The 16,755-nt window shown below is 35.7% G+C and overlaps 1 protein-coding gene across 1 annotated transcript in view; it reads right to left on the bottom strand.

Annotated features, from left to right (window-relative positions):
• Positions 1–16,755, bottom strand: part of MALRD1 (MAM and LDL receptor class A domain containing 1) — a 600,618-nt gene that overhangs the window by 358,384 nt on the left and 225,479 nt on the right. The window contains exon 25 of the mRNA XM_047755391.1: positions 15,054–15,267. Coding sequence (XP_047611347.1) covers positions 15,054–15,267 — 214 coding nt within the window. The remainder of the gene's footprint in view (positions 1–15,053; positions 15,268–16,755) is intronic.

Genomic DNA, 16,755 nt, shown 5'->3' on the forward strand with positions numbered 1-16,755 from the left:
ATAAGTTTTTCAATGTCTGTGAGTCAGCATCTGTTCTGCAAAGAAGTTCCGTCTGTCCTTTTTTCAGATTCCACATGTCAGTGAAAGCATTGGATGTTGGTGTCTCATTGTATGGCTGACTTCACTTTGCATGATAGTTTCTAGGTCCATCCATGTTGCTAAAACTGCTGGTATTTCGTTCTTTTTGATGGCTGAGTCATATTCCATTGTGTATATGTACCACTTCTTCTGGATCCACTCCTCTGTCGATGGACATTTAGGTTGTTTCCATGTAAGAGGCTATTGCAAATAGTGCTGCCATGAACATCAGAGTGCATGTGTCTTTGCGAGTCGCGGTTTTCTCTGGATAGATGCCCAGGAGTGGGATTGCTGGATCAAATGGTAGTTCTATGTTTAGTTTTCTGAGGCATCTCCATACTGCTTTCCACAGTGGTTGCACCAATTTACAATCCCACCAACAGTGTACTAGGGTTCCTTTTTCTCCACACCCTCTCCAGCACTTGTTGTTTGTAGACTTTTGGATGATGGCCATTCTGGCTGGTGTAAGGTGGTACCTCAGAGTGGTTCTGATTTGCATTTCTCTAATAACGAGTGATGCTGAACAACTTTTCATGTGTTTCTCGGCCATCGGTATGTCTTCTTTGGAGAACTGTCTGTTTAGATCTTCTGCCCATTTTTTGATAGGCTTGTTTTTTTTTTTTTTGTATTATTCCCAGGCTTAGGATGAAAGTATTCACTGTTTCAACTTTAAGTATGATATTAGCTATATGTTATTCATAGCTCTTCTTTCTCAGTTTGAGGAAGCTGCCTTCCGTTGCTTGTTTACCAACTTTTTTCACAAAAGAGCATTGAATTTTTCTTGATGCATTTCCTGAACCTAAATGAGAAGGCCACATGATTTTTCTTCTTTTTTTCTGTGAAGGTGGTAATGTTTTTCATTATTTGATTTTTTCAGCATTAAGTCAAATATATCCCTTTATAAAATATATTAAACTTTTTTTGTATCAATATTCATTAGGATAATTGATTTTTAAATTTATTTTCCTTATAGGATATATTATCAAAACATTGTAAATCAACTATACTTCAATAAAAATTTTAAAAAATACTTTGGGGGAGTTCCCGTGGTTGCACAGGGGTTAACGAATCCGACTAGGAACCATGAGGTTGTGGGTTCGGTCCCTGCCCTTGCTCAGTGGGTTAATGATCCGGCTTTGCCGTGAGCTGTGGTGTAGGTTGCAGACGCGGCTCGGATCCCGCGTTGCTGTGGCTCTGGCGTAGGCCTGTGGCTACAGCTCCGATTCAACCCCTAGCCTGGGAACCTCCATATGCCCTGGGAGCGGCCCAAGAAATAGCAAAAAGACAAAAAAAAATACTTTGGGGAAAAGTCTGCCCCCAAATAATTTCTTTTCTTATAAGCTGCTTGTCAGACTTTGGCATCAGTATTATATTGGCATCATAAAATGCGGTGGGAAATCTTCCCTTTTACTTTCTGAATGAGTTCCATGTAAGTTGGTAGTATTTCATAGTTTGATGGATATCACTAGAGAAGTTAGTTGAGATTAAATATGGGTTTGTAAAAAATACTTTATTATAAAATCAATTTCTATAAGAGATTTAGATTTGCTTAAGTTTAGACTTTGTAAAGTTTTTGCTCATTTCTTTCAAGCTGTTGATTTTTTTAGAATGAAGTTAGTATTTATAATAGTTATTACTTACTATGCTTTTAATGTCAGTAGGGTTTGTGGTGATATATACTCTTTTATTCCCAATATTAGCAAACTGTATTTTCTCACTTTGGTCAGTTTATTCAGAGATTTATTACATTTATTAATATTTTAAAGATTGTTTTGCCTTTTTAATATTCTTTTGTTTTAATATTTACTATTTTTTATTCATGCCCTAATCTTTACTTTTCCCTTCCATATAATTACTTTGTGTTTGTTTTTTTTCAATCTTCCTAATTAGGAGACTCAGATCAATGATTTTAAAGATATATATTATTTTCAACATATCACTTAATTATGGTGTGATCAGATAGCATAATCTGTTAATATTGAATCCTTTGATATTTACTGAGACTTTTAATGTGTGGTCATTTTGGGTGAATATTTCATTCATACTTGAAAGTGTTCACCGAGGATTGAGGTTTATTTTAGCTAAATTAGATAAAGGTAGTTGCCACTACAATTCAGATTTTCTATATTCTTTTCTTTTCTCTTTTTGTCTTTCTGCCATTACTTGGGCCACTCCCGCAGCATATGGAGGTTCCCAGGCTAGGGGTCGAATTGGAGCTGTAGCCACTGGCCTACACCAGAGCCGCAGCAAAGTGGGATCAGAGCTGTGTCTGCAACCTACACCACAGCTCACAGCAATGCCAGATCCTTAACCCACTGAGCAAGGGCAGGGATCAAACCCGCAACCTCATGGTTCCTAGTCGGATTCGTTAACCACTGAGCCATGATGGGAACTCCAGATTTTCTATATTCTTATCAATATTTTGTCTAGGCATTCTATGAATTTGTGAGAGATTTGTGACTAAATGTCTGATTATAACTGTGAATTCTTCTTTTACTTTAGTTCTATAAGATTTTGTTTCAGGTATTTTGAAACTCTGTTAAAAATACACATTTTGAAATTGCTATGTCTTCTTGATAAATTGACTACATTATTATAATGAAATGTCACTCTATAATTTGTAATTTTTTTATAACAGTCTACTTTTATTTTAGACCCCATGAATGCCTTGTATTTGCTTTCTCAAGAGAAATGTTTTAAATAGAAATTCAGAAATAGGTTAAAAATGAAAGGAAAGAAAAATGCACAACAAGCACATTGTTGTATCATTTTTTAATCCATCACAATCAAGAGCTAATACTGTTCTTCACGCAAATTTTAAGAACTTTTGTACAGTTTCACTCACCTCCTGTTATTTGTTGTATTTTGTCATGTATAATTACCTCTAATATAAAAGCTGCACTACTTTGAATGTTTTTTTTAAAAGCATGTATTTTAAAGAATTTAATAAAAGAGAAAATGTAATTTTGTCTATTAACTCACATAATTATAAACTGATCTTTTTATTCTTTAAGATGCAAGTCTCAATCTTTGTTATTTACCTTCAACCTGACAAATATCCATTAGCACTTTTTATAATATATGGTGAAATAAGATATCTCTTTTTTCCATTTATGTGAAAATGTTTTATTTTGACTTAATTTTTGAAAAATGTTTTCACTGGATACAAAATTCTGTGTTGTCAGGTCCTCTTTCCAACCCAAGTTTAGCATTTTAAATATATTCTTCCAATATCTTTGGGTATCCACTTTCCTTTTGACAAAAAATGAGCTATCAAGCACGTCATTGTTCCATTTTGTGTTAAGTTCTTTTTCACTGTTCTGGTGTCCTTCAAGATTTTGTCTTTATTTTACTTTTTTTGTCAGTTGAATTGGAAGGTATGTGATTCTCATTTTCTTTGTCCTGCTTTTTCTGATCATTTTGTTTTCCATAAATTTGGAACTTTATGGTGAAACTTTTTATTCAAATATTTTTCTGCCCCTATGTGTTGCTTCATTTACATGTATGTAAGAATGATTTATAGTGGGCCACTGAGGCACTGATCAGTTTATTTTCTCTTTTTTTTCCTCTCCTTAACTATTTGGATAACTCTCAATTAGTAGACCTGTCTTCAAGTTCTGAGACCTTTTATCTTTTGTCTCTACTCTGTCTTTAAGTTCATCTAGTAAATTTTTATTTCAGATATTATACTTTTCAATTCTAGAAATTCCCTTTCATTCTTTCTCCTATTCTTCTTTATTCTTCTCCTCTTCCTCTCACTCCCTTGACACTCATTCTGTGCATGTACAACCTCTTAGCCAAGAATCTGTAGTTAATTCCTACAAAATCTTCTAGGACAGTCATTTTGTGCAGTTCCGTTTTCTCAGATATTCAGCCACTTTGGTAGCCAGGGATTCTCCATTCTTTCTCAGCTTAGTGATACTGCTACTATTTGGGGGTTTTATCTCTGCTCTGTAGAGAAACTTCATCATGAAGAAACCAGTGACAATTATTGGGTGATCATGGAGCTCATATTTCATATTCTTGTCTATCAAGATCTATTGTATTGTGCCTGAAAGCATTTGTCTCATGTATTATGCCCCTTCCTATTGTTTTTGACAAAGGATAAGCCCAGGACCAGATTCTTCTATCATGAATGGATGTGTAAATCCCTCCTAATATTATTTTATATTCTAACAGCATAAGTTTTCTGATGCTTTTATTACAAATATATTGCCATAATAAAAACTTTTATTATTTATACACATGTACATTAGGAGAGAGAGAGAGACAGGTTGATATCTACATCTATATACGCCTCAGAGTAGAAGTATGCATATATCTATTATGATATTTAACCTTTTCATATTTATTTTTCTCTTTTAAATATAATTTTTATTTTGGCAAATCAAAAACATTTCTCTTTTACTCTGTGTTCATTTAAGATTATAAGATTATGTACCTAATTGCCTCAACATTTTAGCTTAAACTTTTAAATTAATATGTACTTTTGTATTCTGACTGTATTTTGATCAATGATATAGTTTATACAACTTTTCTATATGAAATGTGTTGAATGTCTCCTAAATTGTGCTGAACTTGTAAATATAGCAAATATGATTGAAATATATGCTTTTATTAAGGTCCAAAATTTCATATATATATTCATATTTTTCCAAATACTCTATGCATTATTTATTTTTGTTTATCTTATCAGTAAAAGTAGACAGGATTTCGAAACATGACAACGGGATTTTTATATATTTCTTGTACTACTGCTAATAGTTTTGTTTTATATATTTAGTTATGTTATGTTAGGCAGAAAGCTTCAAAACCATATCTACATTCTAGATTTCACCTCTTAACACTTAATAATTTTGATTCAAATATTAATGTTGACGTGATTACTCTTTAACTACATCATAAATCTTTGTCCATGTTTCCAATCTATTTAAACCAATATCTATACTTACTAGAGTTCACTAACAGTACTTTTGTTATGTCATGACTTACTAAATATTTCTTTTTAATTTAGCTCAATTAAAAGTAGTTTAAAATTTAATTTTATGAAAGCTATGTTTCTTATATTATTATTTATAATATGTTAACTTATCCATCATCATGCATAATATTTTCACCCCTGTCATAGCTATTATTTCCTCTCAGTCTTTTCATTTTATTGAACATTTATTCTATGTCTTGAGAAAGATTTTCAATTTTGTATTCCCTGGCAACAATTCACTCTTCCATGAGGTCATTCTGGTATAAAATTTCATTTAGGACTTTAATTGCTTTTCTTATAATTCTTTCTTGTCTTATCCAGTTTCATTTTAATCTTTTCTCTCTTATAACCATCTACTCATATTGCACACAATCCATAATTTCTTATAACATGCTGAATATGCATGATGTATATTTGATTGACCTGTGTAACTGTAATGAATACATTTTAGAATAAGATCCCTCTGCTGTTCCCAATTTTTGTTGTTGTTTATTGGTTCCTATTTAAATAACGTTCCAGAGCTGGGGTTTGTCAATAGATGGAGTGTGTGGCTTTCCTTTCACTCATTCAACAGTATTTAGTCATTTGTGGAACTCCTCTCTCAGAACTAGGCCTGGAGGTCATACACTGTTCACATTCCAATTTCAAGTACATAGGAGACTGTAATTAATGTTAGGTTTTATAATGAGGTGGAAATATTTCTTACCCCACTTCTTGGACCTATGACCTTTTTTTTTTTTTTTGGCTTTTTAGGGCCACACCCATGGCATATGGAGGTTGCCAGGCTAGGGGCTGAATCAGAGCTACAGCTGCCAGCCTATGCCACAGGATTTGAGCTGTGTCTGTGACCTACACCACAGCTCACAGCAATGCCAAATCCTTGACCCACTAAGCAAGGCCAGGGATTGGAAGCATGTCCTCATGGATACTAGTCAGGTTTGTTTCTGCTGCACCACAGAAGGAATTCCTGGCCCTATGACTCTTTAATCAACAGAACACAAAATAATCATAACAGCAATAACCAACAAATCAGAAAAAATACACTTAAACTTATACCAGTTCCCAGAATCTTACTGAATACTCCTTATTCTCTTCCTATACTTTAACGGCCAATGTCAGTTCTCACCATTCCTGTATGAGTCAAATGCAGCCTCTTGCTTTGTTCTATACATGTTGTCTCTCATTTGTGGGAATCAACAATTTAGGGATAATGGAAATATAAATAGGTCTTCTTTTGTTAAAATTATAGAGGGAACACTGATTCCATGAAGTTGGATACTAGTTCATGTTACTAAAAATTCTAGTTATCTTTATATTGAATAGTGAAATTCAAAAGCTGTAGCTATATAATTTTACTTTTTATTTTGTATGGGTAGAGAAAACACATAGATTTTTTAAAATATTTTACTGAAGGAAGACTATAGAGGGTATATAACTATGCAAGCAAACCATTTACATTGATTATATTAATTTGGATAGGCTCAACAATTGGTAGAAATCAAAATAAAGGAATTTTAACATTAATGAATGACAAATTCTGCCTTTCAGATTAAAAAGTAAATGGTTGAGATAGGAGTGGGCCAGGGATCAGGAATAGATTTAACACCAATACATGTGAGCACTAATTTCCAAACCTATATTTGCCTCACTTGCCAAAACGGACACAGTGATAGCAATTACCCTCTTGGTGTTAAATCTAACAGAGATTTCTTAGTATCTACTTCATGTTTAACATCTGAAAATGTTAGGTACTTGTCTTTTTTCTTCTGTGACATCAATGTCTGGGTTTTTTTTTTTTAGTTGTTGGTGTGTTTTTTCTCTTTTGTTTCCAGTCATTTTCTCCCTGTTTCTTCTGTAACCATCTTTCTCTTAAATACTGGTGTTATATGAGGTCATAAGCCTATGCTATTCCTTCTCTTCCCCCTGTGACTACTTTCCCTATGTGATATGATCCACTTAATCATTTTTATTACCATTATATATTAGTGATTCCAAACTCTACACATCCTTCAAAAATGCCTCTCCCAGGCTTAGATGTCTCTATTGCTCTATTGGCCATGTCTCTACTTGTAATACATCTTTAGATATCTCAAATACAACAAATTAAATGAAATTGCATTTTTTAAAACCTCCTCATCCTTATCAGACTGCCCGCTATTCACTTGCCCAACACAAAAAATGCACCACAGTAAATTAATCATCAGATCTGTAGATATTTTTCTCAAAAATATTTATTCACTTCTTTCCATCTTCATTGAATGCACCTTGTCACCATTATCTCTTGAGTGAAATACTAAAATAGTTCTCCTGACTAATCTCCCTGCCTCCAAAATTGCTATCATCCACACTGTTGTCAGAATGATTTTTCGTAAAAATTCATTTTTTAAATAATTCCATGAATTTTATTATATTTATGGCTGTACAACCATCATCACAACTTAATATTAGAACATTTCCACCTCAAAGCCCAGTCCATCCCTCCCTCCATCTGTCCATTTTGATAACCACGAGTTTTTCAAAGTCTGTCTTTTTCTATTCTGCAAATAATTTCATTTGTACCCTTCTTTTAGATTCCACATATAAATGATATCATAAGATGATTGTCTCTCATTGTCTAACATCACTTAGTATGATAATTTCTATGTCCATCCATGTTGCTGAAAACGCCATTATTTCATTCTTTTTATGGCTGAGTAATATTCCATTATATATGTACCACATCTTCTTTGTCCATTCCTCATCAGTCTCCCTAATACTGCAATTTGTTCTCCCTCCATTTTTTGGTCTCCTTTATTTTACTTAATATTTTCTCATAGAAAAATACATCATTTATCACCTTTTGATAAACTCTGTAATGTATGTGTACACAGTCACACACATATATATGCAAAACATATCCATATGTATATATACACAAAAAATATCCATATATATGTGTGTATACACAGACACACACATATTCCGTGTGTGTGTGTGTGTGTGTGTGTGTGTGTGTGTATGTGTGTGTGTGTGTGTGCGGAGAGAGAGAGAAAGAATATTTTCTGTTTAATGTAGCAATGTGAGGAATAGGATTTTTGTGTGTTTCATTTACTGATGTATACTACGATGTTTCAAATACTGCTTGACATAACTTTTCCATAAATATATTTTTAATTATTTCGATATTTTTGTCTTTTCTATTTCTCTTCATCTTTTTTTTTTTTTTGCTATTTCTTGGGCCGCTCCCCGCAGCATATGGAGGTTCCCACCCTAGGGGTCCAATCGGAGCTGTAGCCACCGGCCTACGCCAGAGCCACAGCAACGCAGGATCCGAGCCGCGTCTGCAACCTACACCACAGCTCACGGCAACGCCGGATCGTTAACCCACTGGGCAAGGGCAGGGACCGAACCCGCAACCTCATGGTTCCTAGTCGGATTCGTTAACCACTGCGCCACGACGGGAACTCCCTCTTCATCATTCTTGAAAATGTTATCAATCTTTCCAAATCCTCTGACATTTGTATTCTTGTTCTATTCCATTAATTTAATTATTAGCTAATTAATTTCTATGACAAGGATTTAAGTATATAAAATTTTCTCTAAGCACTTTCTTAGCTAAATCCCACAGGTTTTAATGTACTGTTTTTATTATTATTTAAAACATTTTCTAATTTTACTGTACTTTGGGAGGAAGACATGGGTTATTAAAAGTGTCTTCTTTCTAACTAATAAGGATTTTTTTCTGGCTTTTATCTTATAACTGATTTCTAGTCACTTTAATCCATTAAAGATTATTGAAATTTGCTTAATTTTTAATAATATATATTCTGTGTACACTTGAAAAGAATAGATATATTCAGCTTTGAAATTTAATACTTTAAATGTGCCTACTAAATACAGATCAGTGGAACAAGATAGAAAGCCCAGAATTAAACCCACGCACCTGCAGCCAACTAATCTATGACAAAGGAGGCAAGAATATACAATGGAGAAAGGACAGCTTGTTCAATAAGTGGTGCTGGGAAAACTGGACAGCCACATGGAAAAGAATGAAATTAGAACACTCCCTAACTCCATACACAAAAATAAACTCCAAATGGATTCAAGACCTAGATACAAGACCAGACACTATCAAACTCCTAGAGGAAAACATAGGCCAAACACTCTCTGACATAAACGACAGCAACATCTTCTCAGATGTACCTCTTAGAGTATTGACAACAAAAACAAAAATAAACAAATGGGACCTAATAAAACTTAAGTTTCTTCACAGCAAAGGAAACCCTAAACAAAACGAAAAGACAACCCACAGAGTGGGAGAAAATCTTTGTAAGTGAATCGATGGACAAGAGATTAACCTCCAAAATTTATAAACAACTTCTGCAGCTCCATACCAGAAAAACAAACAAGCCTATCAAAAAATGGGCAGAAGATCTAAACAGACAGTTCTCCAAAGAAGACATACCGATGGCCGAGAAACACATGAAAAGTTGTTCAACATCACTCGTTATTAGAGAAATGCAAATCAGAACCACTCTGAGGTACCACCTTACACCAGCCAGAATGGCCATCATCCAAAAGTCTACAAACAACAAGTGCTGGAGAGGGTGTGGAGAAAAAGGAACCCTAGTACACTGTTGGTGGGATTGTAAATTGGTGCAACCATGGCGGAAAACAGCATGGAGATGCCTCAGAAAACTAAACATAGAACTACCATTTGATCCAGCAATCCCACTCCTGGGCATCTATCCAGAGAAAACCGCGACTCGCAAAGACACATGCACTCCGATGTTCATGGCAGCACTATTTGCAATAGCCTCTTACATGGAAACAACCTAAATGTCCATCGACAGAGGAGTGGATCCAGAAGATGTGGTACATATACACAATGGAATATGACTCAGCCATCAAAAAGAACGAAATACCAGCAGTTTTAGCAACATGGATGGACCTAGAAACTATCATGCAAAGTGAAGTCAGCCATACAATGAGACACCAACATCCAATGCTTTCACTGACATGTGGAATCTGAAAAAAGGACAGACGGAACTTCTTTGCAGAACAGATGCTGACTCACAGACATTGAAAAACTTATGGTCTCCGGAGGAGACAGTTTGGGGGGTGGGGGGATGTGCTAGGGCTGTGGGATGGAAATCCTGTGAAATCAGATTGTTATGATCATTATACAACTACAGATGTGATAAATTCATTTGAGTAATAAAAAAAATGGAAAAAAGGTTATGAAAAAAAATTAATTTGAAAAAAAATGTGCCTACTAGGTTCAGATGGGTTACTAATTATGCTCATCAAATATCCTGCATTCTTACAAATCACAGTGCAGAATTAAAATTATTTGGAGTATGTATGAGATACTCTTAATTGTGTATCAATAATAAATATGCTAATTAGAATGTTCAGGGAAACAGAAAATATGGTTGTCTTCCAAAGCCTCTATTCCAGTGGCAAAGATATATTTAACCAAGATTTTAGGTATGTCAAATACACAAATTACTTTCTTTTATGATTATGTACTATGTTTTGACATATTTATATTTTAAAGCAAATAAATAACATTTTAATTTTCCTGTCGTATTTTGCTTTCTGAGTGTATACTAATCTACAGAAAATTAAAGCTACAGCTATTACTGCTTTATAAAGGATTATTTTCTTTTCCTCAGTCAGAGATAGTCTATGCCTTTAAAAATAACTCACTTTTTTTCATTCTTTCTGTTATAACTAGGTAGTGCATTTCTACCAAATGCTATTTTGGAAGTTTTCTTAGAGTTGTGATATATGTTCAGCCTTTACATAGAATTCTCAAAACAAAATAAACAAAACACACAAGTTCCAAAGACTGTGAAACTTAAGGCTAACTTCTTGGTTTGGTTGTCTGCCAAACTTCTGAGATCAGTTGCTATCATGACTTTTAAAAAGTTTTTTTCCTATTCTTTTGGGTCTAATTTAAGCAACAAAGTTTATAGTACGTGCAGGAAGAAATAACAGCATTCATTTTTCATGCAGCAGGTTCTAGCCACTCTATAATTAAAACATAACATCTAAGGCCATTAACACAAGAACACAGTTGAACTTTTAAAATGCATAATAAAATAAGCAGTGCTATGTAAAAAGAACCAATATCGGGAGCTCCCACTGTGGCTCAGCAAGTTATGAACCCGAGTAGTATCCATGAGGATGTAAGTTAAATCCCTGGCCTCACTGAGAGGGTTAAGGATCTGGCGTTGCCACAAGCTGCTACGTAGGTTGCAGATGCGGCTCAGATCCTGTGTTGCTGTGGCTGTGACTGTGACATAGGCCTGATAATTTGACCCCAGCCTGGCAACTTCCATATGTTCCACTCCCACACACACAAAACAATATCAAAATGTTTGTTCTAACTTTAGATTAACATGTGTCTCGGGTGTTCCTCCGTGAGTTGATTTCATACAGTACTCATTGTGCTCCTGGATTTGAGTGAGTGCTTCCTTTCCCATGTTAGGAAAGTTTTTGGCTATTACCTCTTCAAATACTTTTTATATCCCTCTCTCTTCTCCTTCTGGCACCCCTATAATACGGATGGTATGTTTAACATTGTCCCAGAGTTCTCTGAGACTCTCTTGATTTCTTTTCAATATATTCCTCTTTTCTGTTCTGCATCAGTGACTTCCACTAGTCTGTCCTCCACCTTGCTTATTCGTTCTTCTGCCTCCTGTATTCTGCCCTTGGTCGCTTCTAATCAATTTTTTATTTCAGTTATTGTATTTTGCATATCTACATGCTTAAGTTTTCTATCTTGTATTTCTTTGCTCAGTGTTTCCCATAAATTATCATTCTCTGTCTCCACTTTATTTCCAATGTCTTGCATCGTCTTCAGTATCATCAGTCTGAAGTCTTTTTCCTGGAGGCTGATAATCTCCAGATCACTTAGCTGTTTTTCTGGGGCTTTCCCTTGCTCCCTTGGCCTGAGTTATCGTTCTCTGCCTTTTCATTTTTATAGGTTTGGGCTGTGGTGTCCGTTTTGGCAGACAATAGAGTTACTGCCTCTCTTCCTTCTGATGTCTGCCCCCCACCGCCCCCCGCCTTGTGGCTGAAGTTGGAACCAGGGGTTGCTGTAGGCTTCCTGATGGGAGGGACTGGTGCCTGCCCACTGGTAAGTGGCACTGATTCCTAGCCCTCTGGTGGGTGGGGTTTTGTCTCTGGGTGAGATTAGAGGGGGCTATGTGCCCGGGGGTTCTTTAGGTAGCCTGCTTACTGACGGGTGGGGCTCTGATCCCACCTGGATTATTGTTTGGCCTGGAGCTTCTCAGCCCTGATGAGTGGGGCCAGATTTTCCCAAAATGACCACCTCCAGAGAAACACACACTGATGAATATTCCCGAGAGCTTTGCCGCCAATGTCCTTCTCCCACAATGAGCCACACTCATCCCCTGTTTTCCCAGGAGATCTTCCAAGAACTGCAGTCAGGTCTGACCCAGATTCCTATGGAGCCTCTGCTTTTCCCTGGGACCGGTGCACGTGAAAGCCTGTGTGCACCTTTCAAGAATGGGGTCTCTGTTTCCCCCAGTCTTGTGGAGCTCCTGTGCACAAGCCCCACTGGCCTTCAATGCCAGATGCTCTGGGGGCTCTTTCTCCCAATGCCAGATCCCCAGTTGTGGGGACCTGATGTGAGGCTCAGAACTCTCACTCCTGTAGGTGCATCTCTGTGATAAAGTTACTTTCCAGTCTGTGAAGTTTCCCACCAGGCAGGTATGGGGTTGCTAATAGCATGGAATCGCCCCTCCTACCTCTTGATGTGGCCTGCTCTTTGTCTTCTGGAGTAGGATATATTTTTGAAAGTTTCCAGTCCACTTGGCTAAAGGTTGTTCAGAATTTGGTTGTAATTTTGTTGTTTTTACAAGGGAAATTGAGCTCTAGTCCTTCTATTTCACCATCTTAATCCCATCTTTGTTCTAACTTTTTAGTTGTTCATTTGTTCTCAGAGCTAAAAAAAATTCTTCTTCCTAGGTAATATCTGGAACTAATTAATCTTTCTTGCTCCAGTATTACTGATATCATAGCCCCACTTAAATCTTAAGTGATTTGGCAATCACTTCACTAAAAAGCACCTTCTGATACAACTCTCCCTTCAAAGGGTTATAATCACTTTTATCTTTATTTTTCATAAAAAATGAACTACCAAGACAATACATTTCAGTATATTTCTTCGACTCTCTTAGTATATCAGTATCCCCTCCCAAACACAGATAGAGGAGTCCTAGAAATATTCACAACATTATCTAAATACAAAGAGTTCAAAAATTAGCCAGAAATATAACGATACTTTTCATACTGAAAAGCTGCACTGTCATATCTCGGTAAAGAGATAAACCAGCAATATTACAAATAAAATTCATAAGCATATATCTGTCTCTCTGACTTATAATAGATTTGTGAGATAAATGAAAATGCAAAGAAGAAAATGTAAAAGGATTTAACCTAGAAAATAACTACAAATGCAGCAAAAATATTAAGGTAAAAATATCAATTAATATGGAATTCCAGAGGAGGCAGTTTTGCTTGGTTCATATAATACTAATTGATGTTATAAGACATAATCCACAATTGAAGAAACAAATAGCTATTAGATATAAACAGGATTTCTAAACATTTTTGGTTTTCCTAAGGATTTCGTTATATACAGAGGTGGCATGATAACTTGGGCTAAGCTCTGAAGTACTGAACCAAAGTACTCAGACTCTAGGATCAACTCTGTCAGTACCAGTTTTATGAAATTTGACCAAATCTTAGCCACTTTTTTCAGCAGCTTTTTCTGAGGAATGTACTAATAATATCTGTCCCACTTACCTCTCGGGCTTTTACAAAGATCAAGTGGAGATGAGTTGATAAAAGGGCTTTAAAAATTAAAAGTTCTATATAAATAGGAGCCTGTACTATACTGAAGTTCTTGTTTGTTTGTTTGTTTTTTCTTTCCCAGATTTGGTTTTAAGAGGCAAAAAAAGAACAAACTGTAACACACTAGCTCAGAAATTATTAGTGGTGATAGTGGAATAATTTGTCAACTTTCATTTTGACATTTTGTATTCACTTCATTTACAATGAAATGAAGCAACAGTGGACTCCTTGGAAAATTTTACAGACGTCCCTGAATGAGCACATATGGCCCATTTATCTAAGAATATTTTAATAGGTGCAGTTTATTATGAGTTGATCTCCCACAACAACACTACAAAGCTGATATATATTTCCCAAATAGATAACTTTGTCTATTTTTACATTATTTGGATATTGATTTTTTGTTTGTTTGTTTTCTTAATGACATCTGCCAGCTTATAATTGACACCAAGGAATGACAACTCTCTGAAATCCATCAAAGCACAAAGGTGTGTCAACCCTGCTTGAAATGGCTTTGATGGATGTTTTGCTTGTCTTCTTTCCAAAAAATTCTTTCATATACAAAATACTTGTTTCCACTTTGTCTCTGAAGGCTCCTATTTTCCAGTTAATCTCCCATTCCTCACATATGAACACTAAGCCATCAACTAATTTTAAATGACTTAGGGTTCTAATTTAACTATTGCGGGGAGGGAAAGGAATGCTTTTTTTGGGGGGGAGGGGTTGAAACACAACAGCCACAGCAATGCCAGATCTGAGCCATGTCCTTGACCTACATCACAGCTCATGGCAAAGTGGGATCCTTAACCCACTGAGTGAGGCCAGGGACAGAACCTGTGTCCTCATGGATACTAGTGGGGTTCGTTACCGCTGAGTCACAATAGAAACTCCAGGAATGCTTTTAAATGGTTAAATCACCTTACCTGCCTTGGCTGTTGATATATATAATATATATATATATATATATATATATATATATACACACACACACACACACTCTGCATTTATGTGTGTATACACACACACACACACACACACACTGCATTTTTCATCAATGAACCCACCACACAGAGAAAGGTTGTGGGAGATAAAGGCAAAAGCAAGGAAACAAAACACTTCCACTCACCACAAATGAAAGTTGTCTCATCTGAATTATCAGCACAATCATTCACAAAATCACACAGCTTGTCCTTGGCAATGCAGTGCTTGTTAGCGCATGTGAATTCTTCAGCGGTACATGTCCTGTCTGCACGAAGTAGGGGGGAACAATCTTGAAAGGAAATGTCATCCACTGCTACATCTCCTATGAAACTGATTCCACGCTTTGCCCTGAAGACAATCTTAAAAAAAAATTTTTTAAAGCCAATATCAGTTTATGTGTCCATCGAGAACTAAAAACTTGGGGCAAACAGTAAATATGGAAACTAGGGCTTGAATGATAAAAATGACCCTATCAACCCCATAACAAAACTGACCCAGGGTGTTTGAGGGATAGCTAAGATCTGTCACAAACCCAACAGGTAAGAATGTGGGACTGGCAATACCACTCCCTCTTGTCCAGATTTTTAGGAGACGGGACCTAAGACCTTGGCAGGAGTCACCTACTAAGAGTAAGAAGATGCAAATGTATATTTTACTTTATTTTATCCAGTCTCTCTTATTCCTCTGATCTGTCCAACTCAATTATTAGAAGTCAAAAAGATATCAAACCTCAGTGCCATGAATTCTTTTTTTCACTGGCCACATATATGGAATTGAAATGATTGTCATTTGGCATTGATTAATGTATATAATGAACCAAATTGTCATGTGTACCATTTTTGGACAGTGAGATCCCGCTTTTATGGACTTTGACAGAAGTGATGAAAAATAATAACAGAAGCCACTAAAGTTTTCTAACTGAAACTAATTCAGACAGTTTCTACAAATCTGTCTGCAAGCTAAGCATGTATTTGTGTGTTAACATAAGAAATACTTAAATATTTTAAAGGGAATTTAGGACAGTTGGAGATGAGTTAACAAGAAATACTTATTTACCTCCATGATTTTTATGCAAAACATTTACTGTCATCAAACTCTCAAACATCTTTTTACCAAAACTAAACAATTGTTTTTCTTGAAAGAAGTAACTGGTTTTTCCTTAAGATGTGTTATGCTTTTATGCTACAGTATGAAAACCTAGCTTTTTTCCTTTTATAAGAAACTAGAATAACTGAAAATGATGTCTTTCACATTATTAAAAAAGCAAAATAAAAGTACAATTTTTATGTAAATTCATGCATCAGATTTACATAAGAGGAATAACTATTGCTCTTCATCACAGATGTGCTAGAAAAGAAAAATAAATTTGTAGGATAGCGAGTTTGGATGTGATTAAGAAGGAGTAAGAAAGCTAGAAAGAATAATGACTACAACATTTTTATAAGAAAATTGAGCCCAGGAACAACATGGACACACAAATTGAAAAAGATCCTCTATTACTTGGATGTATCTGAACATTTAAATATGAGGTGCAATGCTCTGTGATTAAGAAATCAGCTAATAAAAGGGGCATCTCAAAATGTACTTGCTTATTTGTCATTTATAGATAAAATCTTATTTGCCTGTCATGTCCAATTGGTCAAATTATCACTTATATTCAATGCCCTACACAATGTTAAGATTCCACAGGTGGAGTTCCCATTGTGGTGCAGCAGAAACGAATCCGACTAGCAACCATGAGGTTGCAGGTTCGATCTCTGGCCTCACTCAGTGGCTTAAGAATCCGGTGTTGCCGTGAGCTGTGGTAGCTTGCAGACGCAGTTTGGATCTGGTGTTGCTGCAGCTCT

This window comes from Phacochoerus africanus, chromosome 12 (assembly GCF_016906955.1).
Source record: "Phacochoerus africanus isolate WHEZ1 chromosome 12, ROS_Pafr_v1, whole genome shotgun sequence".
Taxonomy (NCBI): domain Eukaryota; kingdom Metazoa; phylum Chordata; class Mammalia; order Artiodactyla; family Suidae; genus Phacochoerus; species Phacochoerus africanus.